The sequence below is a fragment of the Curcuma longa genome, chromosome 8 (genome assembly GCF_044706935.1).
Source record: "Curcuma longa cultivar G26 ecotype Majalengka, Jawa Barat chromosome 8, ITB_CL_G26_1.1, whole genome shotgun sequence".
NCBI lineage: Eukaryota > Viridiplantae > Streptophyta > Magnoliopsida > Zingiberales > Zingiberaceae > Curcuma > Curcuma longa.
Genome location: NC_133868.1, coordinates 8,402,419 through 8,428,994, shown reverse-complemented (window position 1 = coordinate 8,428,994; position 26,576 = coordinate 8,402,419). Strand labels below are relative to the sequence as shown.

General features: G+C 35.9%; 5 protein-coding genes and 1 pseudogene across 5 annotated transcripts; 2 read left to right on the top strand and 4 right to left on the bottom strand.

The window, feature by feature from the left end:
- Positions 1-1,533: 1,533 nt before the first annotated feature.
- LOC141834180 (stress-response A/B barrel domain-containing protein At5g22580-like) lies at positions 1,534-2,039 on the bottom strand. Its single transcript, XM_074721630.1, has 2 exons — positions 1,875-2,039; positions 1,534-1,793 (listed from the first exon to the last, which is right to left on the bottom strand). The coding sequence occupies exons 1-2, from the start codon at positions 1,991-1,993 to the stop codon at positions 1,598-1,600; spliced, it is 315 nt and encodes a 104-aa protein (XP_074577731.1). The 5' UTR covers positions 1,994-2,039; the 3' UTR covers positions 1,534-1,597.
- Positions 2,040-11,070: 9,031 nt separating this feature from the next.
- On the top strand, positions 11,071-14,968 carry LOC141833395 (uncharacterized). Its single transcript, XM_074720825.1, has 8 exons — positions 11,071-11,198; positions 11,440-11,662; positions 11,737-11,874; positions 12,080-12,158; positions 14,058-14,126; positions 14,263-14,338; positions 14,423-14,491; positions 14,608-14,968. The coding sequence occupies exons 2-8, from the start codon at positions 11,495-11,497 to the stop codon at positions 14,690-14,692; spliced, it is 684 nt and encodes a 227-aa protein (XP_074576926.1). The 5' UTR covers positions 11,071-11,198; positions 11,440-11,494; the 3' UTR covers positions 14,693-14,968.
- A 713-nt stretch (positions 14,969-15,681) lies between these two features.
- LOC141833415 (pathogenesis-related protein 1-like) lies at positions 15,682-16,499 on the bottom strand. Its single transcript, XM_074720846.1, has 2 exons — positions 16,255-16,499; positions 15,682-16,160 (listed from the first exon to the last, which is right to left on the bottom strand). Exons 1-2 carry the CDS (start codon positions 16,430-16,432, stop codon positions 15,853-15,855), a joined length of 486 nt encoding a protein of 161 aa, XP_074576947.1. The 5' UTR covers positions 16,433-16,499; the 3' UTR covers positions 15,682-15,852.
- Positions 16,500-17,804: 1,305 nt separating this feature from the next.
- LOC141833406 (pathogenesis-related protein B-like) lies at positions 17,805-18,550 on the bottom strand. Its single transcript, XM_074720836.1, has 2 exons — positions 18,307-18,550; positions 17,805-18,219 (listed from the first exon to the last, which is right to left on the bottom strand). Exons 1-2 carry the CDS (start codon positions 18,482-18,484, stop codon positions 17,912-17,914), a joined length of 486 nt encoding a protein of 161 aa, XP_074576937.1. The 5' UTR covers positions 18,485-18,550; the 3' UTR covers positions 17,805-17,911.
- A 3,304-nt stretch (positions 18,551-21,854) lies between these two features.
- On the bottom strand, positions 21,855-22,633 carry LOC141833432 (pathogenesis-related protein B-like). Its single transcript, XM_074720880.1, has 2 exons — positions 22,394-22,633; positions 21,855-22,309 (listed from the first exon to the last, which is right to left on the bottom strand). Exons 1-2 carry the CDS (start codon positions 22,569-22,571, stop codon positions 22,002-22,004), a joined length of 486 nt encoding a protein of 161 aa, XP_074576981.1. The 5' UTR covers positions 22,572-22,633; the 3' UTR covers positions 21,855-22,001.
- Positions 22,634-23,715: 1,082 nt separating this feature from the next.
- On the top strand, positions 23,716-24,588 carry LOC141833219 (pathogenesis-related protein STH-2-like; annotated as a pseudogene).
- The last annotated feature ends 1,988 nt before the right edge of the window (positions 24,589-26,576 follow it).

Here is a 26,576-nt window from a genome sequence, read left to right as displayed (position 1 = left end):
ATCGATTATAACCTAAACCAAACAAGATTTTTATTGATAACTGATCAAGGTTATCAACAAAAACCCCCAACCAAACGCACCCTAAGAGCTTCGTTGATCTTCCCTTCCTTGCAGAAGGAGTCGAGTATGGTGTTGTAAGTAACAATGGTAGATTGTACCCCATTCACCATTTCTTTGTAGATGGCCTGCACCTCCGACCATCGGCGTGTGTCCCTCAATGACCTCAGGATCCTATTGCAATTTTTGACATCGGGCAGGAAACCGTGGTTCGCCATCTTGTAGAAGATCGACACGGTTAGCTCCACCATCGAACACTTGGTGTGCAACCAGATGAACAGACTAAGGAGGGGCCGAGCAAACTAGGGACCGCCATCAATTGGAAGGTCAATAATACCGTGGAGGCGGAGAACCTGCTGGGCGACCGAGTGAGCAGCACGCATGAGGCCGCCTTCGGTGAGGATTTGGAGGAGAGTGTAGAAGGCAGCCTCGGAGTGGGGGAAGCCGAGCTGCTGATCCGCCCAGCAAAAGAAACAGAGGGCGAAGCGGGGGCGGGGACGGAGGAATCTCAGTGCAACAAGGAAGATTTGGGGCTCCGAAAGGATGGCCTTCAGCGAGTCCGGCACAGGGAATCCTGTGGCGAAGGCGGCCGGAGAGAACGAACTCCAACGGAACGCGATCAAAGGAAGGAGAAGGAGGAGGAGAAGCAGGGTTCGCCGGAGAGGAGGTGCCGTAAAAGGCACCGCCACCGAGCGCGAGCAAAGAGCATGAGGTTGGCGGAAGAGGAAGAAGAAATAGATGGTAAATTCTGATCCGTAATTTCTGTTTTGGAAGTTTCGCGAGGCATGCGTCGCGACTTGAGATTTAAGAAACACGAGGGTTCTCTTGCAATATTTAACATGAATTGAATTCACATACATAATAATAATAATAATAATAATAATAATAAATAATAATAATAATAATAATAATAATAATAATAACGTAGGCATGAGGATGATACTTGATTTTATTAAGTTGATGGGCTAGTGCCACTGCCAACATTAATAGTCCGAGTGGGAGCCATAGCTAGCGTGAAGAGTGGTCCAGACAAAATCAAGTGACCAGGACAAAATTGTCCGCCTCATTTAGGATAAAATAAATAATAGAGGGGGCCAACCGAATGGCTTCATTTATCACGTGAATCCTCCTTTTATTTATTTATTTATTTATTATTTTTGTCATGGAATTAGTTTTGAGTGTTTTGGACAAAACAAATAAAAAGGTTAATGTACTCGCATGAACTAATTGATTTCACAATTCACCCTTTAGTCTGAATTAAGGTGTTCATAAAAATTAAATCCTTTGAAACTTATAGCTCAATATTATATATGCTTTGTCTTGTTTAGTTATAAATGAACCAGATCCAAAGACTCATGCCAATATTATTAAAAGAGATTTATAAACTTAATTATCTTTTATAGTGTGTGTGAATTTATATTCAATATCACTTATAATATAAGGAATGTGTAGTTGCCTCTTTATAAAATCTAGGTCTTGAAATGCATATATATTATAAAAACTTCTTCTTAATTGAGTCAAGCAGTAGTACTACTTGTAATTAATTAATCTTATCAATAGCAGTCGGAAAATCCACCGCTAAGATCTTCTCGATCCCTGCACGAAACTTCTTAGCGTATTCAACATGTAGAGGGTGGTTTATGTACGCCGCCACGTCCTCAGCGCTGTCAAACGTGAGGATGAACACATGCGTGAATCCATGGCTATACTTCTCGTTCTTCATCACGTCCTCTCCCCTGCACAGTAATTTTTAACATATTACTCGAAGTATATATATATATAACCAAATTAAGAAGTGTATTGTAGTACGTACGTACCATTCGAAGGATTTGATGATATCCAACTCTAAGGCGAGTTTCTTCATGTCCAGAACCAGCTGCTCCACTGGTGCTCCTTCCTTGAACTTGGCCATAACCAGGTGCCTGATGCCTGCCATTACGCCTATATCTCTTCTAGCTAGAACAGGTGGAATGGAAGCAAGCGATGATGCAAAATGAGGGAGGGCTGCAGGGATTTTATAGCAGAAAAAAAAAGAGAAAGGGCTGAACGCACACGATTGATCTACTCATAGTTTAATTAACTCCATATGAAACACGTGCATGACAATGATTTTTAACATTTTTTTTTAATTTCTTATTTTGAGCTACAGTACCGTCCTATAAACTGAAAGGGAAGTAGTGCCTAAGCTGAGCCTGCTATTTCCCGCAGAAAGACAGTTCAACGACACAAGTACCATGACAAAAAAATCTGGCCGGCCGGTTCAACTCGCGTGGCTGGCATTGCACGCAATCCACGCTCGTGTGAGAATCTGGCGAACTGGCACGTGCTTATTTAAAAGACGATAAATGATTAACATGCATTCATATCCGGTCTAAAATCGACGTACGAGATGACTGTGCAGAAGAAAAAAAGTAATCATAATCAAATAATTAATTTCAATCAGTTAGATACATGTCAAATAATTCCAATCAATTAGATACACGTGGAATTGGTTTTTAATAGACGGATTTTTTTCACGTGGGATTTTCTTTAATAGATTTTCTTTTTGGGATTTCGCTTAGATCGAACTTGAGTAGTTCGACTCCTTTTAGATCGGATTTTAATAGATCGATTTCAACTTTAATAGATTTTTTTTTTTAAGTCAGCTTTCGAACATAACTAATAAGAAAATCTTTTTAACAAAGGTTTGAAAAAATTTAAAAAGGAAATTCGAATGGAAATTGATGCAGGAGCATCCAAAGATTTTTATTATTAATTTTTAATAATTTTTATTTTTAGTAATTTTTAAAATTTTTGATATTTAAAGTATTTTTGAAAAGTTATATTTTTTTATTTTAGAATTTTTTAAATCCGTTTAGGATTTTTAGGAATTGAGTCGGTTAAGATTTTTTTTTTTAGGAATCTTTCTTTTCAAATTTGTTAAGAATTTTTTTTTTAGAAATCTTTCTTAAAGTTTAAAGTTTGAATTTATATAAACATGTTATGAGTTGATGTTTAGAAGAAGAAATTTTGGTTTAATAATATTTTCGGCAATGCCGTTTATTTTCCTATCTCTTGTTATTCTTCTGAATTAACAAGTTTTAGAAGATTGTTTCCGGCGTTCGCAGTCGAACCCACGGATTTAATATTGCTCCCGGGATAATCGTTATCCCGCCCGACGTCAGTTGGTATCAGAGCTTTCAGATCCGATGGATCGTTGTCATGGTGGTTATTATGGTCGTGACAGACAAGTTCCGACAGAGGAAGTCTCACACCGTGAACGTTACACGCAAGACGAGATTCTTGATCTACAGAGGTAAGTTACCAAGTTATCCCAACGTCTAGCAGCACAAGATCGTAGAAGTAAGCTCTCAGATCCGATGGATCGTCGTCGAGGTTGTGATCGTGATAGGCAGGTTTCGATTGAAGAAGCTTCATACTATGATCCACTGATCGTAGCACTCGAGACGAGATACTTCAAGATCTACAGAGACAAGTCACAAAGTTATTCCAGCGTCTAGAGGTGCAAAATCATAAAAGTCGTAGGTTCCTTTATTCTTCTTTTGAAAATTCATTAATTTCCAATCGAGGAGAGATGTCGAAACACAAGTTTGGTTTCGAGAGATTCGGAATCAATCGCCCCACCAACTACAACTTCAAGAGAACGCCACCGCAGCACCTCTACGCACCACCTTCCTCCTACAGCGGTGAGGACAACCATGAAGATGCAGAACTCGACAACATCGACTATGATCAGTCCTACTCTTCTGATCGTCCAATTATAGGAGGCGGCGAAGATGATAACAAAATTGAAATATTTGGTGATCCAGTTTATGACGATGTTAATGAAGAGGAGATAGACCTAGACGAAGCGTTGATCGAAGACCAGAAGCCCACTTTGTCCGACGGCAATCAACAGCATGGTTCATCTATCGATGAAGTCCAAATCTCCATCGTCTCACCTTACATTGATTTGACATCCCAATTCATTCAGCATGAAGAAAACGAGACCGAGTTCCAGTGTCTAACGACGCAAGATCTTGAAGATCGTGAGGTACGTGGTCAAGATCATGATAGGCAGGTTCCAGATGAGGAAGTCTTACACTATGATGGTAGTGCCCGAAATCTTAAAGGTCATAAGTTCTTTTCTTTTTACTTGGATACAATTTTTCTTGAGAAAGATATGGACGACAAGATCGAAATAGTCAGTAATCCAATTTATGATGAAGACGAGATCGAGTCAATTAGTGAGCCCGTGTATGACAAGGTATTTCATGGTGATGATTGTGAAATTCTAGATGACAGATTATCTGAGAATGCAGTTTATTTTCTATTAGAAGTACAACAACTGCCTAAAGATTTGACAGAGTTAATATCAGAGGATCTTCCTCCCATTCCACCACTTATGCAACGACTTTTGATTCATCAGCACTTAAAGATTTTTTATTTTGAAGATACTATCCTGAACTCGAGGATGAGTTCTTTTCAACCTGGGTCGTCTGATGCAGGAGCATCTAGCAACACGATTAATTTATGTCTTCTGATACAATTATATTCCCCTCCGAGCTGTGATGAGAAGAAATCGAGGCTATCAACTTCCCTTTTGGGCCTTGAAAAAGGACAATTGAGGCTACCAACAAGGAAGATGATCAACCCGTGGCCTCCTGATGTTATATTCGTCAGTGGATCGACGAGAATTTCTAAAGCCCAGCAACTACTAATGAATTTTATTGATTTGGTGTAAGACGATCTTCTTCCTGGGCGACCACCTGACATTACTCTAAACTCGAGGACGAGTTTCTTTCAATCTGGGGCGACTGATGCAGGAGCATCCAAAGATTTTTATTATTAATTTTGATAATTTTTATTTTTAGTAATTTTTGATTTTTGGTATTTAGAGTAGTTTTGAAAAGTTTTATTTTTTTTATTTTAGAATTTTTTAAATCCGTTTAGGATTTTTAGGAATTGAGTCGGTTAAGAAATTTTTCTTTTTATTAGGAATTTTTCTTTTCGAGTTTGTTAAGAAATTTTTTTTTATTAGGAATCTTTCTTTTCAAATTTGTTAAAAAAAAATTTTTTTTTAGGAATCTTTCTTAGAGTTTGAGTTTATATAAACATGTTATGAGTTGATGTTTAGAAGAAGAAGTTTTGGTTTAATAATAATTTTCGGCAATGCCGTTTATTTCCCTATCTCTTGTTATTCTTCTGAATTAACAGGTTTTAGAAGATTGTTTCCAGCGTTCGCAGTCGAACCCACGGATTCAATATTGCCCCCGGGATAATCACTATCTCGTTCGGTGTCAGAGATCAAGATGAATTGATAATGCTCAAATCAAATCTAAAAATGAAGAGTGTAAATAGTAAAGAATAGAAAATAAAATAAATTATTTATTTATGTGCTATGATCAGTTATTTTTAAATTAAAAAAATGAAAGAATGATTTTAATTCTCAAAATACACATATCTTTTTTTCATTACTAAGAGACATTTCTTTAAATAATTGGTGCTTCAATACTACATCCTTTTGTGATAAACATTTTAATATCTTCCTGTCCAATCAGAATTCTTTTTTGACGGATCAACTACAATTTCCTGATTTACCTCCTCATAAATGATCGTGGGGCAATCGTATGGAACAACTAAAATGACAGATTCCACCTTTTTACAGAAGATAAACACTTCAATAGTTATCAAGTCCAATCAGAATTTTTATTTGAACGGATCAAATATGAATACAACTCAGACAGAATACTTTAGGTCGTATATCAGGAATCTACTTACCCAAAGTCGGTTCAACTAGACTCGAGCATTCGAAGTCAAATAGACCAGACCCGTGCACTTTAATCAGATCCGAATTCAACTTGATTTGACCTCAACTTTTGATTCAATGTTACTCGAGTTTTTAGCTTGACGATGTCACGCAGATTTTTCCCACCGTATTATCCTGTAGGGAAGTACGGACCGCTTAACGAGTATCATGCTTATGAGAGTTGTGACGTACACATTACGAAATATATTTTTAATGCTGTCCAATAAAAATGAATCTATTTACATTTGCTCATGAATCTATTTTAAAATTCAGAGTAAACATACATTCTTCAATTATTTGCTGACGCGATGCCACTTTTTATGGATTAACATGGCAAAAGCAGATGGCGATGGCTATCGGTGCGTATGAACTACTGCCTGTTTCCTATTGCATACAGTTGTTAATTTGTTGGTTGCGCATTTCAAATCTTCGCGAGATTTGATTATGATGTATGTTGGAGTTAATGCGTGCATGGTGGCCCCGCGCCTATGTCTTCAATTGGTTAATTTTAATTATACTGATCCTCATAGTTGAAAGACTCGTGGGTTAATTAATTTTATGTCATATGATTTATCACATGACACGTGTTTAATAGGATTTAATATTCAATTAAAATCAAATCAAATCAAATCAAATTAATTAAAATTAAACTGAATCAAATTTTTTAAAATTAATCAAATTGAAAAATCAAATGAACCAAATCGAACTGGCTGAAGCAGCCGGCCGCCTCCACACATCCCTACTCGGGTCCACCCTCGCCGCCGTGCTCCTCTGCCTCTTCATCGTTTGAATAAGCCTCAGTGGCCAAAATATTCGATCTTTGTGGATGGAGGAACAGAAGCTAGCACTAAGTCTCGCACCCACGCGTTCTCTTACAAGACTGGATGGGGAACGATGCCAACCCTAGTGCTTTGTTTGGGAGGAGGGGAGGGGAGAGGAACTTTAAACCTTGTTTGTAAAGGAGTGAGAGAAGAGTAGGGAAGGGTAAGGAAGGGTAAGTTTTAACCTTTCTTACTCATGAAAAAGAAAATTTACTTACACTCCAATTTGGGATATAAGGAAGGGGAAGTATCTCTAAATATTATTTGTTCAAATTTTATCCCTGTTTTAACATATTAATTCTCAAATAATTTATTTAACTTAAAATTTTTAAATTTCTCTAATTGAACATGATCTTTTCACTCATTTCTTATATCAATAAATTTTTATAAAAATATACATAAAAATATTGATTTATCTTTTGTCATATTAAAATATACAAATTTTATATTTCGCATGTTTATTGTATGTCTATTCATTATTTTTTAAATTTTTTTATTTATTTAAATCATAAATATTTATTTTAGTTGATAATAGTTTTGATAAGAAAAATCTTATATTGATTTAATGAATTCTACATATTTGTTTTCACATGTAGAGTTATTTTAAGAAGTAAGGATATTTTTATAATTTTATACATTTGACCTTCATTCCCTTTCCTTTCTTCTCAAACAAAGTAATACATATTACGTTAATGAACCTTCCCTTCCTCCCAAACAAAATGAACGTAAATACTTCTCTTTCCCGTTCTTTCCCTCCCTTCCCCTCCCTTCTCCTTTCGTTAATGAACCTTCTTTCATCTCATGCAAACCATAGATCTCGCCCTTTTGGCATATATGAAAGTATTTATTCGACAATCCGGAGGGAGATGGTCTGTCTCACGTGGAACTTCTGCAATTTCGAAAATGTAGTTCCACTCATAGTGTGAGCAGGTACCGATTAAGGCTTGAGGTTGCTTGATGCTGCGGCGGCGAACAGGGATCATTGCAGAAAGTTCTTCGTTCTTCTGGTTTCCGGTTCAAGGATGATCGATCGGGCACATGGAACCTATTTGACACCGTATTGCCTACTGTGCTGAATTATTTTTTGCATTTCGTCTTAAATTGTTGGTCAGACAAATGATTCCTTTTCTCAACAAGTTTCAATCCTTTTTTACCTACTATTATGACTGAATTAGATGATGGAAAGGTAGACTGCCATTAACTTGAACTAAAGAATTTCAATGAAAAGCAAACTATCAACATTGCGGTATTTGCATGAAAATATGAATCTTTTCATAGAGATTAGTGTTCGATATCTTGATCTACATTCACTTCACCGTCCTGATTTTGTTGTGGTACCAGAAATTGTTGTCGGAAATAGGCAAAACAAAATCACAATGATTAATTTCTTGGAATCTCTTGTTCATGTACTTTATTTAATCATTGAAATCAGAATGGCATGGTTTAGTTACAACTTTTCTTTATGATAATCTTATGACTTAAATTTCATTGTGTATTTTTGCCTTAATTTTGTGATAATCTTAATATAACTGCTCTTCACTTCTTCAACAATGAAATCCATACCACTGTTTTGCCTTTTATTTTTTAAATCAGCATCATTATTTACCATATACAATTGTACGTGAACCAAATGCAAACCATGCATTTGAAGGAGTAGAATGGTGATGGATAAAGGACAGTAAATGAACTCTTTGGCTCCATGCATTGCTTTGAAACTTGTTTCAATAAAATATAATTTTCTAATACAATCAAGGAATACTCTCAAATGATAAATGCACTTCATATCTCAAGCTTTACCCCTGCTTCTACTACTTGATCAGGGGAATTGTAAGAACCAAATTATACAAAGCACATTAGTTGTCTCACTACAATCCATTTTTGCCTTCAACAACCATGTACAATACAAATAAATATTCAAGATAATTGTTTATTTAAATAAGATGGTAACTTAGATAACTGAGAAACAAATCCTTACAGACAACAAAACCATCCTCAGATCTCCATGTGACCTTCTATTGTTGATTACAGCAGGATCATTGTTCTTCCATCCTGATATGATAGAACAATCTATGAGAGCATCAGCAACGATTGTGGATGGGATCAGATCCTTTTTGTGCTCTCCTCTCACTCATTGTGTTTGGATCAAACGGTGATGGCCCAGCAGCTGAATCCTCCCTTGCATTTAGTTTCTCAGAGGAGATACTAGTGTTTCTGAGGTAACGTGCCCTCACAATCTTTTTTGTCTGAGGTTCTTCCTTCCATCTGAGGACAAGCTCTACGTTCCTGATGCCATACACCTTCTCTGGTATGCAGGTTAATAGCAACCCAAAACAAAGTAGCATGAGAAGCCTCTGAGAGCTAAAGTCCATTGATGCCAAGGAAATAGGAGATGAGAGACACTTCTTGGTTGGAACTATAGCCAAGTTCTATCCTTCATGTGCTGCATTCCTGTAGGTATGTTCCTGTCCCATATACGCTATATATGGATTTTGGTCTAAAAGAAAAAACAAAATTAAAAGCACAAGGGCCACAAAACAACTAGATAAGTCAGATTCACCCTCAATCATGTCTGCCACCGAACCTGATTTAAGGCTGTTTTAGAAGGTTCTGTCAGGCATGTATAAAGTCGGTTTCAACATACTCCCTGCTAAGTGTCTTTCGATTGGTTCCCTAGTCCCCTATCAATTCCTCCCTTACTAAGCAATCACTAAAGAAAGGATCTCTTTACCTTTTCTCTGATCATCTTGAGCTTTATAAATTCCCGTCAAAAGCAATGATTCAAAGAAGCATTGTTATCCATGCACCCCAAAACAATACCACTTAGCGTTTAAACTTCTGCACTAAAGCAAAAGAGCAACAATGGAAGTGGTTGCTTTCACGGCTCACAATGCAAATTGCAAAGAAATATGCTGCTTCATGCAACTTATAAATTTATGATCCATTATGAAGAAATTCTTAATACAGCATGTACATGTTTTTCGCTTTGAATTAAAGCAATATAGGAGAGAATAGGAATGTTCTTTTACCAGAGGGGCGGATATATATGTTGCATGCTTAAAGACAGCAGCCAAAAAATTAACAATGCATGCGTGAAACATAGTGTGTTGGAGAACTAGTCATTGTTGTAATATTTTAAAAGATTGGACCAGTTGGTCGACTGATTGAAATAGGAACTGAAACATGAACTATGGCCCGGCCTAACAAAAAAATATCTTGATGGAGTCAGCTTGTCGAAACATTGATTCTGCTTGCTTTTTTATGTTTATGTACCAAAAGTGCTGTTATTCTTTACCAGATGATTCTCTTTTCAGTTGCAAATGAATACAATATTTTGATATTCAACACAATATGAGGTTGTTTATATTCGTTTAATATACAACTTTAGATGAATGAGAGGCAAACACATATATTACTTTTATTCAAAAAATTGTATCATGTCTATACTACTTCTGTTTTTATTTTTGATATCTTACAAATTTTAACTAAATTTACTTATCTTATTCTTGGGAACTTCTTTGCGGTCAATCTTCTCCTTCTCCAGGACATGGTATTGGAGCTCATCTTGATCATCAGCATCAGCATCCTTGAGTTCTTTCATCAAACCCTCCCAGTTGACAGTTGTCATCTTTGATCCACCTCATCCCTGCCTCGTCGGAGACAAAGTACTTTGTCTCCGACATTGCCCCGGCGCATTGTGAATAGTTTGTGCTGGCCTTGAAGAAGGCTTGGGCAATCCATGTACCTGATATTAATTGACAATTTAATACGTGAAAATTTTACCATCTTATTTTTCATTTTTTCATATATTTTATCTCCCAAAAATACCTGAACAACTAAGCGTAGAATTTAGTAGGTATTAGTTTTACAAAAATAAAATACGACATATAAAATACTTGTTTAAAAATTTAATTATGGCTCCAGCTTGAAATATAAAAATATAAATAAAATATTGAAAATAAGTCAAATAGATGGGATTTTGCGTATTATTTATAAAGTATTTTAGAGTAATAGTATTGAAATATTAATTTACAATTGTACAAGAAATAAATATTTTGTAAATCAATTTTTAATTTTATTAGAATTAACTTACATATATAAATAAAATTTTAATTTAAAAATATGGTTCTAAATTGATTTGGGAATATGCCGGCATCTCGCATTATGTTTTTTAGGCAATAGGCAACGCCATTCCCATCGCCCCCGAATTGATCGTTCTCAGTTTCTTCCCCGACTTCCAACAACAAGTGTTTTGTGAAACAAGCCTCGGCTTATGCAAATGTTTTTTATCGGGAGATATATTTATCCGCCCCGAACCCGAACCCATACCCGAAAAAAATCCCGAACCCGAACTCATATCCAAAAAAACTCCCCAAACCCATCCCCATTTCAGGTTCCAAAAGGCAACGCCATTGATCGTTGATCGTTCTCAGTTTCTTTTCCCAACTCGGCTTATGCAAATATAGATATATTTGGGATTCTCTGGATCCAAAAATTTCACTCCTTCTCGTCTGCTATCCACTCCGATAATCAAGGTGCGATCCTTTTCCCCCGATCTCATGCCCTCTGCAGATTTGAGTTTTGGGATGATGAACTGTTCTTATATCGTTCTCTCAAATTTCCTCAGCTCAATGATTCTTTTGAAAAAAAAAAAGAGAGAATCTTTTTGATTTGCTTATTGATTTGATCTCTAGCTTAGAATTCTTTATTGATTGCTTTCAAATAGTTTTTTTTTGTTGTTGTTCGTGAATAACTATGTTCGCGTTTCCGATGCAGGGTTAATTTCCTAAGAGATTTTGGTCTGCGGTAGATCGAAATTTGTAGGAGGTAGATGGGATTTTCCAGGAAAGTTCCGACCTTGGTGGATCTATGTACGCAGACTGCAATCGCTAACATTAGGTACATCGGCGATGTAGGAGAGGTGGATTTACACCTATTAAAGGATATCTTGACTCACTGCAACATCGATCAATTGACCCACATTGAAAATTCGACAAAAGTAAGCAAATTTGTTTTAGGGTTCTTGTTCATTTTGGCTTCTGCCATTCATTCTCAGATTTGCTGTGACAATAGGGAAGAGACCTCAGTCCTGCAACAGATGATTTGTGGAAAAGATTTTATGAGCTACAATTTGGAGTGGAGAGTGCAAATACCGTGATCAAGAGGATGAAGCAGAAGAAGATGGTATTTAAATGGAGACTTCTCTATCAGGTTTTGTGCCATTTCTTTAGGATTTGTTTGTGTTTATATTTTGAGTTATTTTCTTTTGTAGTTGAAAAAAAAGGAGATAATCACTAGTCAAAAACCACATTCTGCCATATAAAATCTTTTAAAAAAATTTGAGATGACATAAAACAGTAGTAGATCAACATTAAGTAAAATGTCACTCATGCTGTCTTCTATTGTTTGCTTGCAGGCAAAGTTGAAGGAGAGAGAAGAAGCTCAAAATAGAATAGGAGAGAAACTTAAGCAGAGATATGCAGAAACTCAAGCAAGTGAGTCATCATCCACCCTTATATTTAAAAGTTGTCTCTCATTAGTTGATATGGTATCATTTGAACTGGGCTAACAAAAGGAGGTAGCTCATCGTGAATGACAATGTGGGTGTGAAATACAAGTCATAGGAAATTAGAGGTTTAAGATGGATTTAAGTGTAATAATTTGCATATAGAATTGGTCTTGGAATTTTCTTCCTACTTGATCCAACCATAGGAGGGTTGTAGACTATGGAGGGTCCTTAAAGTGCTGGGGTTTGCATTTTAGGGATTCTTGAATTGTATTCAGATGAAATTTGTTAGGATAAAACAAAAAACTTTCGCCAGAAGTTGTTTGTGCTTTTTATTGTTGGAGTTTTTACCATGTTTGTTTCAGAAACTTACCAAATGCTGATGAATAAGGAGTCACATGACATCACATGATGTGGTATGGTATCTCATTTTCACTTGTTCATTCAAGTTCAGCAAAAGGAGAAACATCTTTCAACCAACTCCTAGAATTGTTAATATAGACGGATCAGTCTGCTAACAGTTTGTCAACCAATCGTTTCCCCATTTTGTTGCTGGTAAAACACAACTGACCCATCACTTAGTGAGCATAGCCCCTAAAAAATCATTCATGAAATATTCTAACATCCTTATTATATTGTTTGATCATATCATATATCATATTTCTCAATTGAATTATTGAAAGTTGCCCAAAGGACTTCAGCTGCTTTGACTATCTGGTAGTGTCAATACTTGAGCAATTTAGCTTCTGTAAATTGATTGCTAAAACCAAATGAAAATATATAGTTATGACGGTTATGGTTTTCCATCATATCACTTTGTTAGGGTGATAATCACTCTTCAAATTTTTTTGGTAACTTTAATTGCTTATCTCTGATTTTCTCTTGTATTCTTTTAAACTACTAGGACTTGATAGAAATGATCTTGTTGATGCCATACCAAGAGAAAGCTAAATCAACTACATTTTATGTTTCTGCATCATCTAGCCTTTAACCATTCACATTTCTTTTTCATATTCAATGCTTATGAAGGAGGGGAGCCCTTGGCACAATGGTAAAATTGCCTCCGTGTGATGTGGAGGTCATGGGTTCGAGTTGCAGAAACAACCTTTTGCAATGGATAAGGTTGAGTACAATAGACCCTTCCCTGGGACCCCGCATTGACAGGAGCTTCATGCACCGGACAACCCTTTATTCAATGTTTATGAAATAACTTCCAAAACAGCAACTAAGAACATATACATTTTGACCAATATACCCATGTTGAGATTGATTTTCCCTTTCCCAACTTCAGATCGCTTGTCTACGAGGTTACCATTCTGTTAAACTACACATTCCAGGACATCCGGATACTTTGATAGATGCCATCCATTCTCTAGGATGGTTTCTCTTCTTTCCAACTCAGGGTCACTAATCTATTTTACCAATTTAGCATTGTGTTCACTTACACTTAAAGAATCATTCAAATGATTTTCAAAGCTGAGTTTACCTGTGGGCTCTTTATATTAGCTTTATGAAAATTGAAAGTGGCTAAAATGTAAATGTTTCTTAAACAAAAAATATAGGATTTGCTGCTCTACCAAGTCCATGGCAGGTACTATTCTGTCTCTTGTGGAACTTGTATTTCAAGCTTTTGTTGCTAGTGCTTTTCAACTGGTATAAATGTATTATTTGTATAATGATTCCATAACAAGAAGAGAATTAATACTTCATCTGCCTGCTTGCTTTTATCTAAAGATCTGTTTTGCAATGTATTTGTTAGGAGTATAAACTGTTTCTTTCTCCATAAAATTGTTCTACCAATTAAGCATGAAGTTCATAGCTACAACTTGTCCATTTAGTTAATTTTTCTCAATCTTTTTGACATTGAAATTATTTGCAATCTATGTAGAGAAACAAAGTCGCCAAATCCAAATTTGCTCTAAAATTCCTCCAAGTAATAAAAGGAGTTATTGGGGAGGTAAACTATTATTCCTATACACAATGTAAATTGAGCAGACAAAGCAGACAACTGAAATTCCATATTTATTCTGGATGTCTGTCATAAAGGATAAATCTGTAGCCGTGATGAGTTAACATGATATGTGTGCTTGTAGAAAGTGGACCTGGCATTAACTTGTCAAACGTGAAGGGGAATTTGATGAAAAAGGCAAAATTAGAGTATCTTAATAGGTAGATTTGAATATTTTTGCTTTCAGAATCAAGCTCTTATGTTTTTATGAAATTGATTATGTGAGCTTTGCTTGTGTTCCTCAGCCATGAGCTAAAGGTACATGCTCAGATGAAGAGAAATATTTTGCAGCGAAACAGCTTTGCACAGCAAAGGTGGATTACCAATGTTCATTAGAGCTATCACATATAGTTTCTTTTGATAATTACCAATGTTTAATTTGTATCTATCTTCTGTTCTTCTAATCATCAACACGTTTATTGTTTTGCAGCGTGGTTCAGTCTGGAAAGCAGAATTTTCAACAATGTAATTCTGCTTCAAGCTCCAGAAATGTAAAACCTGCCTCAAGAAGATAAGTTTTGCTTAGGGTGGCTGCTGAAAAGGAAAACCAGATTGGGTTTCTGTTTCTCAAATATTTCCTACAGTTATAGAGCACTTTCTCTTTCAATTCTGTCAAAAACCTATGCCGAGAAACATTTTCTCAAATTTGTGTTTATGTATCAAAATTGTATTATGCATCAGTACTGCTATAATAACTGCCTTTCAATACCTTGGGGGGAGGTCCAGTTTTAGCATTATGTTGGAAAACATTTTCAGGTGCTCTTATAAGAACTTGCCTCTATCTTATTTGAGATTTCAGCTTGGTATCTCTAGGCTCAATCATTCGTATTGGGAGAGCAAAATTAGTAAAGTTGCTGCAAATTCAAAACCTTGGCAAAGGTAGACCCCATCACTTGGGGGTCAGCATGAATTGGTGAACAATGTTCTTATTTTGGTTTGCATCTGTTAGTTATCTATCGCTTGCTCCCATTCCTCCCATCACTTGGGGGTCGGCATGCATTGGTGAACAACGTTTACTTTGGTTTTCCTCCAGTAGAACTATCTATCATTTTGCTCCCACATTGGGTCATCTGTAAACTTGTTTGGGTTGGGTGTAATCTCTTTTGACAACATAAATTGACTTGTTAATTTTTAGCGTCTTCTGGGCTTACTTGCATGCCTATTGCGGGTAACTGTCGTCCCCCATCACTTGTTACATTTGTTAGTGCTTATGCTTTCGAGGTGCTTCAAACACTACTCTGAAGATGTGTTTGTTTCTTTTGATGCGAAGAAAGTCCAGATTTTGTTATACATTGCTAGCAATAATACTCAATGTGAAGTGTATTATTTTGTGGAAAGATTGGATGGTGATTCAACATGCATTTTGAGTTTTTTTTTTTTTTGGCAGGAAGTGAAGCGTTTGAAGAATCCATTCAGCATCCCTTCTTATCCTGCATATTTGTCTGTGTAAGCTGGTCAACACTGTTCAATCATCTTCAGTTTCTTCTTCTATAACAAAGCATGATTTGAAAGTAACATGGCTTTTATTTGCAGCAAAAGTTTTACACCAAAGTTTCCAAGCACTCTAGAAACGAGTCCCATTATTGAAGACATTTTAACTACTGAGTTCATGATAAACTCGAACTTATGCTTAGATAGCAGGACAGAAAGCAAGTTCTAATGGACTCATATGAATTTATGCATAGACATCAGGATTAGCTAGTAAGTATCCTTCAACAGCTTTGAGGACTCCGATCGATCCATCTCTAATGGGTTTTAACTCTTCCTCACTAAGATCCTTGTCCCCGAGTGTTTCATACTCCATCTTGATCTTTGCAATGCAACTGTCAGCACCCGAAGGCACAAACACCGACTCATAAATAAGTGACTTAAGCAGTACGCCAATGAGACCTCCTTCGGTGGCTGTATTCTTAAAAGTGTATGTTGCCTCATCCAACACTTCTATTTTGTTCTTGTTGAAGCTTCCCAGTGGCATATTAGAAGCTGCATTTTGCCAATGAAACAAAAGAACATATACATATAATCAGCATGTAGAATCTTGTAGAGCATTTGATTTACTTGAAATGTATAAATATACCTGGAGCAAAGTAGAAAACATTGATGGCTCCAACTCCCTCTCCAATACGCTCAGCTTTAGAGAAAAAATCAGGCAAGAGCTTAGGGTACAGGATGTGGGGTTCGCACACTGCTCCTTTCCAGAGCCTTGCGGCAGAGACATTGAGGGCGACCTCGTCGGTGCAGGAACCAGAGACCATTTTGTTGTTGAGGATGCAGACTAGAAAGCAAGTGATTAGAAGAGCTCGAACTGCCAGTGGATGAAGAAGCAGTGGGAAGAGGATAGTCTTTATATAGACCTCGAAGGTACGGTGCCGGGTCAATCGTGGACTGGCGGGTCAATTTGGGCGTCTACGTGATCATCTAGATTTGTCTTCATGTGCGACAGGATCAGTCAATTATAGCTGGAGGTGGATTTAATTTGTTTCTTTAGTGCACTTGTTTATTTCCCCACAGACTTAGTGTTCAACAATATTTTGACTCGATGATGGTTCCATAACGATGGAATTTATGCAACTGTTAAGTATGATGATTTCTTAATTTATTGAATCATGGTCTCGTTGATTTGATGAAGACAAATTGTGGCGTGGTTGAGGGAGAAAATTAAGCCTTCAGTCATTCAACGTTTGCTTGCTGGAGAAAATAAAATTAAGTAATCTCTTTGGTTCGAGAATAAAGAATTTATGGAGGTTGACTGTTGGAAACTTGTAGTTCGAGAAGATCAAGAAAAAAAAGAGTGACGCGAAGAGAAAAATCTGTAGAGCATCTGCTTATAGAATTGATATCTAACCAGATGATGAAGTATCCGTTTAGGTTCTGGAAAAGAATTGAAAGAGAATTCTTAGCAAGGAATGAAATAAATAGTAAATAAAATATCAACATAAATTCCTTAATATTTGATTTGTAAAATTACTGGAAAAATATTTTTTTTCGCGCGGTTTGATCACATTAAGTAGTTTATCTGACCTATTTAAGCTGTTTGATTTGTGTTGGTCTGCTTGAGTTAATCGCCCGACCCACTCATCCTATCCAGATCTCTCATGTCGTTTGGTTCACTTGGCTCTCCTGATGATTAAATCAATATATTTTAGTGATAATTTTATAATTTTGACTGAATTAAATTATACAGAGTCCCCGTTGAAGATACTTGCTGAAGATTGTAGATACTTTTACTAGCGATCTAAACAACCATTGCTTGTTTCTGCAAGTAAGCTGTTGTTGGTTGCAAATCTATAACATGCAGTATTGGAGTTCAACACAGGAAGCAGCTTGTCCTGGAATTTTAGTTTACAGTGTTTTTTTCTTCTTCTTTCTTTTTACAGAATTCAGACATCTGAAAATAATTCAACTCAGTGAAGCCAGCTACGTTCGATCCACTAGTAAGAGATGGCTTGGCTTGCTGTGTTTCAGATTCGCTGAGGCAAACATATCGAGAACAGTTATCATTGCAGTATCTGGTTTCATAGACAGAATTCTTCTTCTATTTCAGTTATCTCATATATTTTTTTTCTCCTCAAAAGATACAGAGCAGGTGACAAAGACAGCAAATAACATTCATTAATGCTCTCTAGCTAATTATAATTCATCCATTTATTGATCACATTTATTAAATACGATTCAAAGTGGAACATAGTTGAAAAGGAAGTTGCTAAGGTTGGATGAGCGATATGTATATGACTTTAAGCGTAGACATCAGGATTGGCAAGTAGATATCCTTCGACGGCCTTGAGTACTCCGATCGATCCATCTCTGGTGGCTTTCAGTTCCTCTTCGCCGAGATCTTTGTCCCCAATTGTTTCATACTCAAACTTGATCTTCGCAACGCAACTATCAGCACCGGTTGGAACGAAGACGGACTCATAAGTAAGCGATGAAACAAGCACGCCGAGGAGCCCTCCTTCGACGGTTGAATTCTTGAAAGTGAATGTGGCTTCGTCCAACACTTCTATCTTGTTCTTGTTGAGGCTTCCCGGTGGCAGATTTGCGGCTGTAGAGTAAACAAAAGAGTTCATTAAATTAGCATGTAAAATCTACCGTATCCGCGAGTGCAGCAAAAATCTTTAAAATGTGATACCCGGAGCGAAGTAGAAAACGGTAATAGCTCCGACTCCCTCTCCAATACGCTCGGCTTTAGAAAAAAAGTCAGGCAGGAGCTTGGGGTACAAGATATGGGGCTCAACTACTGCTCCTTTCCAGAGCTTTGCAGCTGAGACATTGAATGCGACCTCGTCAGTGCAGGAACCGGAAACCATTTCGCCGCCGATGATATATATGCACTGAAAGGTTAGTAACGGGAGGGAGAGCTAAGATTAGCAGTAGTGGGTGAGGAAGAAGTGGAAGAGTCGATTGTTTATATAGATAGATCTCGTAGGCACCGTGTTCTGCAGGTCTACTGCCGCTTGCGACGGGTCAATTTGGGCGTCGACTTTGAAATGCAACGTCAGTATGTTTTTTCGTCGGGTATCCAGCTGATTCACAGTTGATCATCTTATCTTTGAGATAGACGGCGTCTATCCCACGGATCACTCAACTTGGTAGTTGGTAAATCTTAGAAGAAGATGGATCCTTGAAAATAATACAGTATCACGGATGATTTGAAAACGGTGGGCGTACCATAATATCCTATTTAAGAATAGCCATCTTATCCCCAAAGACATAACGTCAGCATCTTGATCTTTGTTTAAGTATGACAATTAAAGCAGATTTTTTGTCTGGAAATATATAGATTTGTTTCATTAATAGATTTTTTAGAAAAGAAAACGGAAAAATCGAAATATCCTGCACGGTTCATTAATATTTATTTATTTCAGCAAGATTTTGACCCATGATTATTTCATAAGAGAATCTAATGCTAAATAAGCACAATTAGTTAGTTCTGAATTATTGTGTTCGTTGCAAGGTGCGCCCGCTTTAGGCATAGGCTTATGCCTAGGACCTTAATTTTTGTTGGCATTCATTATTTTTAATATATTTTTTTTAGAGAATGGAAAAGAATAAGTGATAAAAGATTTACATGATCAATCTCATTTTTTATCAAAACTTTAGATTTCACAAATATCTCGTTATAGTTCCAATAGATAGAGTCGTAAAAGGAACTTTTTTTTTTACATTTTAAATTTATTTTTAAATATTTTTATTATTTTATAAGATTTAATGTATTCCTCTTTAATATCTCTCAATCCTAACCTTTGTTATATTTCTCCTTCATTCGAGACACTTCCTCTGATCAATAAGAACATAAATTAGAATTTTTTTATTCATATAATGTAAAATAAAAATATTAATCCCCCCCCCCCCCCCCCCCCCCTCTCTCTTTCTATTTTCCAACTCCCCCTCTTTGTGCTTCTCTTGCTCGTTGAGATTAGAGAAGAGAAATCTCACCTAACATTGTCATGCTGATCCAGTTGGTACTACTATGTTTCTTATTTGATTAAGTTCATGATGCATTCATCCATATTGTGTCCGATCAAAATGAAGAATTTTATTATTTTTGAACAATAGCGAGTTATATAATTATCATTTCAGTTTTTTTTATAGACATCAAGTTTAACTTTTTATTTAGATGTATTTAAGGTCATAATTTTTTTGATTTTTCCTTTGTCTTCATTCCATCATTTACAATTGTTCTGGTTTAGGTGATAAAATATGATTTATTTTTTCTTTTGATCTGTTTCTGATAAGGCATATTTAATTATTAATAAAATGATAATGGTTGATTTGATCTCGCTATAATCTTCATTTTCTAGAGATTGTATTGATATTTGTCATTTTGTACATGTATTTTTTATTTATTTGTTTTCCGTGCTTTGCAGATGATGATGAGTTGAGGACGGAGAGCGTGATTTTTTTTATTGTTGTCCCATTTCATTATTTTTATTTCCTCAATTTTTTTTAAGGATTGTTCTCTCCATCTTTTATTTGAGTAATTAGACATATTTATATTTTTTTCATTTTTAAACAATTCTGAATATATACATTTGTGAATTGTACACTTATTATATCGTTGAGATGTATTATTATATCAAATAATAATATACTATTTAATACCGTAAAGCTTATACTTCTCTAAATTAAGTTATCCAAATGCTTATACTTTGTAAGAGTAGTATAACAAGTTCTCTAAAATTTGAACTCTTATTAAATTTATTATTACATTTGAAATATCAATTTAAGGGAAGGATTACTCATAATTTAATATAAATATTAGTGAGTTAGTGGATTGATGAGTTGGAAACTTATTATATTTTAATTAGTGGTGGAAGTTAGTGGTTATAGAAATTATTCATGTTCAAGTGATTAGAAGAGCTGGAACTACCACTGGATGAAGAAGCAGGGGGAAGAGGACAGTCGTCTTAATTATATAGCTAGATCTTGAAGGTACGGTGCCGGGTCAGTCATGGAGTGGCGGGTCAATTTGGGCGTCTACGTGAACACGTTCAAACTTGGTCATCTAGATTTGTCTTCATGTGCGACAGATAAGTCAATTATAGGCTGAAGATGGATTTGTTTCTTTGGTACGCTTGTTTGTTTCCTCATTATTTCAAAGTATATATTCTGCACAGCTCATTTGTATCTAGCCAGATCGACTTACTTTTCAACAAGATTTTGACTCTAAGATGGTTCCATAGAGATGGAATTTATGCAACGGTTAAGTATGATTGTGGTGTGGTTGAGGGAGAATTATTAAGCCTTTGCTCATTCAACGTTTGCTTGCTGGAGAAAATAAAATTAAGTAATTTCTTTTGCTCGAGAATAAAGAATTTATGGAGGTTGACTGTTAGAAACTTGTAATTCGAGAAGATTAAGAAAAAAAAGTGACGCGAAGAGAAAATTCTGTAGAGCATCTGTGTATAGAATTGATATCTAACCAGATGATCAAGTATATCGGTTTAGGTGCTGGAAAAGAATTGAAACAGAATTCTTAGCAAGGAATGGAATATAATAATAGTGAATAAAATATCAACATAAATTCCTTAATATTTTATTTGTAAAAATACTGGAAAATATTTTATTCGTGCGATTTGATCGCATTAATTAGTTTATCTGACCTATTTAAGCTGTTTGATTTGTGTTAGTCTGCTTGAGTTAATCGCCCGACTCACTCATCCCATCCAAATTCTCTCATCTTGTTTGGTTCACTTGGCTCTCCTGATGATTAAATCAATAATATTTTAGTGATAATTTTATAATTTTGACTGAATTAAATTATACAGTTTCCCCGTCGAAGATAATTGCTGAAGATTGTAGCTACTTTTACTAGCGATCACAACAATCATTTCATGTTTCAGCAAGTAAGCTGTTATTGGTGTCAAATCTATAACATGCAGCATTGGAGCTCAACACAGGAATCAGCTTGTACTGGAATATTAGTTTACAATGTTTTTTTTTTCTTTTTTACAGAATTCAGACATCTAAAAATAATTCATCTCAGCGAAGCCAGCTACGTTCGATCCGCTAGTAAGAGATGGCTTGGCTTGCTGTGTTTCAGATTCGCTGAGGCAAACTTATCGAGAGCAGTTATCATTGCAGTATCTGGTTTCATAGACAGAATTCTTCTTCTATTTCAGTTATCATTTCAGATGTTCATCTTTGTTTTTCCTCCTCAAAAGATAACAGAGCAAGTGACAAAACCAGCAAATAACATTTATTAATGCACTCTAGATAATAATAATTCATCCATTTATCGATCACATTTATTAAATACGATTCAAAGTGGAACATAGTCGAAAAGAAATTTGCCAAGGTTGAATGATCGATATGTATATGAATTTAAGCGTAGACATCAGGATTGGCAAGTAGATATCCCTCGACGGCCTTGAGTACTCCGATCGATCCATCTCTGGTGGCTTTTAGTTCCTCTTCACCGAGATCTTTGTCCCCAATTGTTTCATACTCAAACTTGATCTTCGCAACGCAACTATCAGCACCGGTTGGAACGAAGACGGACTCATAAGTAAGCGATGAAACAAGCACGCCAAGAAGCCCTCCTTCAACGGCTGAATTCTTGAAAGTGAATGTGGCTTCGTCCAACACTTCTATCTTGTTCTTGTTGAGGCTTCCCGGTGGCAGATTTGCGGCTGTAGAGTAAACAAAAGAGTTCATTAAATTAGCATGTAAAATCTACCGTATCAAGTGCAGCAAAAATCTTTAAAATGTGATACCCGGAGCGAAGTAGAAAACGGTAATAGCTCCGACTCCCTCTCCAATACGCTCGGCTTTGGAAAAAAAGTCAGGCAGGAGCTTGGGGTACAAGATATGAGGCTCAACTACTGCTCCTTTCCAGAGCTTTGCAGCTGAGACATTGAATGCGACCTCGTCGGTGCAGGAACCGGAAACCATTTCGTCGCCGAGGATATGCACTGAAAGGTTAGTAACGGGAGGGAGAGCTAAGATTAGCAGTAGTGGGTGAGGAAGAAGTGGAAGAGTCGATTGTTTATATCGACCTTGAGGGCGACGGGTCAATTTGGGCGTCGACTTTGAAAGGGAACATCAGCAATTATTTTATTTTATTTTATATTAAATATTTACCCCTATTAATTTTGGATGGATTATTCTATTCTATGTTCCAACCACTACATAAAGTTAGAAAATAAGATTACTCTTAATTTTACATTTTAATATCATCAATTGTTTGAACGCTACGCATACACTATATAAATTTTAAATCTTAATTATTTAAGAAAAATATTTTATTTCTAACCACTGCATTATGTATCTTGATCTTTGTTTAAGCACGACAGAGCATATTTTTTTAGCTGGAGATAGATAAAGAACAATCGAAATATCCTGCACAATTCATTAATATTTATTTATTTCAGCAAGATTTTGACTGAGGATTATTCCAGATCAGAGAATCCAATGCCAAATAAGCACAATTATTTCTGAATTATTGTGTTCGTTGGTGTTGTACATTTAATGAAGAAAATTTTTGGCTGGTCGATCACGTAGAGGATAAGGCCTTGCTCATTAATCTATGTGAATGACCTATCTTTCTTTATCGGAGCACCAATATTGATTTCAATGTTTATATATATCATTTTTTAAAAATATATAAAATATACCTATCACATACTTATTATATTAACATCTCATTTTTATTAATACATTTATATTGATTTTAATATTAATACTCATTATTTATTAGTTTTATTATCCATTGATTTTTCTTTATTTTTATTTTATATTAAATAAATAAATACATTTTCAATTTTAGTTTTTAAATTTTACTTATTAACTGCATTTAAAAAATTAAACGTTGATATGTGTGTAATTATTATAACAATCATCCATACATTAACACGTGAAATACCTCCAAACGATGAAATTTCTATTTGTTCCCGGAGACGCCCAAATTGACCCGGCGCCACAGCTGCTGCCTTCTCTATCTATATAAGCAGTCTTCTCTTCCGCTTCTGCTTCCTCCACTATCTCCAATTTCAGCTCTTCTGTCACTAACCTTTTAGTGTATATCCCCGGCGACAAAATGGTTTCCGGTTCCAGCGTACCGACGAGGTCGCTCTCAATATCTCAGCCGCAAGGTTCTGGAAAGGAGCGATCAAGGAGCCCCATATATATCTTGTACCCTAAGCTCTTGCCTGACTTTTTTTTCTTAAATTAAGCTGAGCTCATTGGAGAGGGAGTTGGAGCTAGTAACGTTGTCTACTTCGCTCCGGGTATCATAAATTTTTAAGCAAATTAAGATGTTATTGAAGTGGTTTGTTAAAAAAAAAATTAAAGATTTTACGTGCAAATGAATTCTTTTATTTATTGTACAGCCACAACTGGTAAGCCTCTCAAAGAATAAGGTAGAAGTGCTCGATGAAGGGACATACACTTTTAAGAATTCAGCCGTTGAAGGAGGGCTGCTTGGCGTGCTTGTTAAATCACTTACTTATGAGTCCGTCTTCGTTCCATCCGGTGCTAATAGTTGCGTTGCAAAGATCAAATTTGAGTATGAAACAATTGGGAACAAAGGTCTCAGTGAAGAGGAACTAAAAGCCACTAGAGAAAGATCGATCGTAGTACTCAAGGCCGTCGAAGGATAATTGCTTGCGAATCCTGATGTCTATGCATAAATATATATATATATATAGACACACACACATATCAGTCCATATTCATAGCATTTTGTTTCTTCTACTATATATAACAAAGCATGATTTGAAAGTAACATATATAACTTTTATTTGCGGCAAAAGTTTTACACTACTGAATTCATGATAAACTTGAACTTATTCTTAGATAGCAAGGACAGAAAGCAAGTTCTAATGGACTCATATGAATTTATGCATAGACATCGAGGATTAGCGAGCAAGTTAACCTTCGACAGATTTGAGGACTCCGATCGATCCATCTCTAATGGGTTTTAGCTCTTCCTCACTAAGATCCTTGTCCCCGAGTGTTTCATACTCCATCTTGATCTTTGCAATGCAACTATCAGCACCCGAAGGCACAAACTCTGTCTCATAAATAAGTGACTTAAGCAGTGCGCCAATAAGACCTCCTTCGGTGGCTGTATTCTTAAAAGTGTATGTTGCCTCATCCAAACGCTTCTATTTTGTTCTTGTTGAAGCTTCCCAGTGGCATATTAGAAGCTGCATTTTGCTAATGAATTGCAAAAGAACATATATATATAATCAGCATGTAGATTCTTGTAGAGCCTTTTATTTACTTAATTAAAAAGTATAATTAAATATACCTGGAGCAAAGTAGAAAACATTGACGGCTCCAGCTCCCTCTCCAATACGCTCAGCTTTAGAGAAAAAAATCAGGCAAGAGCTTACGGTACAAGTGTTGATAAAATTTAATATAAATGTTAGTGAGTTAGTGGGTTAATTAGTGGTTATAGAAATTGTCCATGTTGAATGCATTTAAAGTAGTGGACATATAATTGAGTTAATTTATAAGAGGCAATGAGATAATGATTATCGAGTTAGTGATTAATATTGAGGAGTTAGTGAAGTATAATTAAGGGGTTAGTGTGAAAGTGACTAAGTTATGTATTAGTCTATAAATAGACATTTTGTTTATCAACAAAATGCATTGAGAAAATTTATTTTATCCTCTATCCTCGACTTTTTACTATCGTTGTACGTCTCTTTTATTATTTTCTTAACAGTGGTATCGGAGATGAAGTTTGAGGAGAGTCGTGATGACTTTCAAAAGTTTGAGGAGAGTCAAAGTTTGAACTATTATTATATTAATTGTTGCATTGAAACATCAGCTTAAGGAAGGAATTGCTGATAAAAATTAATGTAAATGTTAATGAGTTAGTGGGTTGATGAGTTGGGCAAAGACAATTATCATATTTTATTTAGTGGTGAAGGTTAATGATTATAGAAATTATCTATATGTAGTTAAGTCAGGTAGAGAGGTAATGAGATAATAGTTGTATTGTAGAATTAGTGGTTAATGTTGAAGAGTTAGTAGATTAGTAAGTAAGTTATGTATTAGCTATTTGTTTATCAACCTAATGCATTGAGTCTATCTTTGACCTTCAAGTTATGGTTTTGTACAGAATGCTTTTATTATTTTCTTAACAACAAGATTGGGTTCGCACACTGCTCCTTTCCAGAGCCTCGCGGAAGAGACATTGAGGTGAACTCGTGACTCGTCGGTGCAGGAACCAGAGATCATCTCGTTGCTGAGGATGCAGAGCAAGTGATTAGAAGAGCTCGAACTACCAGTGGATGAAGAAGCAAGGGGAAGAGGACAGTCTTAATTATATAGATCTTGAAGGTCCGGTGCCGGGTCAGTCATGGAATGGCGTGTCAATTGGGGCGTCTACGTGAACACGTTCAAACTTCGCCATCTAGATTTGTCTTCATGTGCGACAGGATAAGTCAATTATTGGCTGAAGATGGATTTGTTTCTTTGGTACACTTGTTTGTTTCCCCATCATGTCAAAGCATTCTGCACAGCATATAACGGTGGAATTTATGCAACTGTTAAGCATGATGATTTCTTAATTTATTGAATCAAGTCTCGTTGATTTAATGGAGACAAATTGTGGTGTGGCTGAGGGAGAAAATTAAGCCTTTGGTCATTCCACGTTTGCATGCTGGAGAAAATTTTTTTAAAACTAATTTCTTCGGTTCGAGAAAAATAACTTATGGAAGTTGACTGCCGGAAATTTGTAGTTCCAGAAGATTCAGAAAAAAGAGTGACGCGAACAGAAAAATACTTGCTGAAGATTGTAGCTACTTTTACTAGAGATCTAAAGAATCCTTGCTTGTTTCAGAAAGTAAGCTGTTATTGGTTGCAAATCTATAACATGCAGTATTGGATCTCAACACAGGAATCAGCTTGTCCTGGAATTTTAGTTTATAATGTTTATTGTTCTTC

Bases quoted from the DNA above. Each gene is read 5' to 3' on its own strand.
- LOC141833415 (XM_074720846.1), bottom strand. From the start codon at position 16,432: ATGGTCTCTGGTTCCTGCACCGACGAGGTCGCCCTCAATGTCTCTGCC. The intron at 16,161-16,254 runs GTATATTTATAC...GGCAAAATGCAG, and splicing joins TGTTTTCTACTTTGCTCCAG to CTTCTAATATGCCACTGGGA.
- LOC141834180 (XM_074721630.1), bottom strand. From the start codon at position 1,993: ATGGCAGGCATCAGGCACCTGGTTATGGCCAAGTTCAAGGAAGGAGCA. The intron at 1,794-1,874 runs GTACGTACGTAC...ATTACTGTGCAG, and splicing joins ATCATCAAATCCTTCGAATG to GGGAGAGGACGTGATGAAGA.
- LOC141833395 (XM_074720825.1), top strand. From the start codon at position 11,495: ATGGGATTTTCCAGGAAAGTTCCGACCTTGGTGGATCTATGTACGCAG. The intron at 12,159-14,057 runs GTGAGTCATCAT...CAATCTATGTAG, and splicing joins ATATGCAGAAACTCAAGCAA to AGAAACAAAGTCGCCAAATC. The intron at 14,127-14,262 runs GTAAACTATTAT...GTGTGCTTGTAG, and splicing joins TAAAAGGAGTTATTGGGGAG to AAAGTGGACCTGGCATTAAC.
- LOC141833432 (XM_074720880.1), bottom strand. From the start codon at position 22,571: ATGGTTTCCGGTTCCTGCACCGACGAGGTCGCATTCAATGTCTCAGCT. The intron at 22,310-22,393 runs GTATCACATTTT...TTTACTCTACAG, and splicing joins CGTTTTCTACTTCGCTCCGG to CCGCAAATCTGCCACCGGGA.
- LOC141833406 (XM_074720836.1), bottom strand. From the start codon at position 18,484: ATGGTTTCCGGTTCCTGCACTGACGAGGTCGCATTCAATGTCTCAGCT. The intron at 18,220-18,306 runs GTATCACATTTT...TTTACTCTACAG, and splicing joins CGTTTTCTACTTCGCTCCGG to CCGCAAATCTGCCACCGGGA.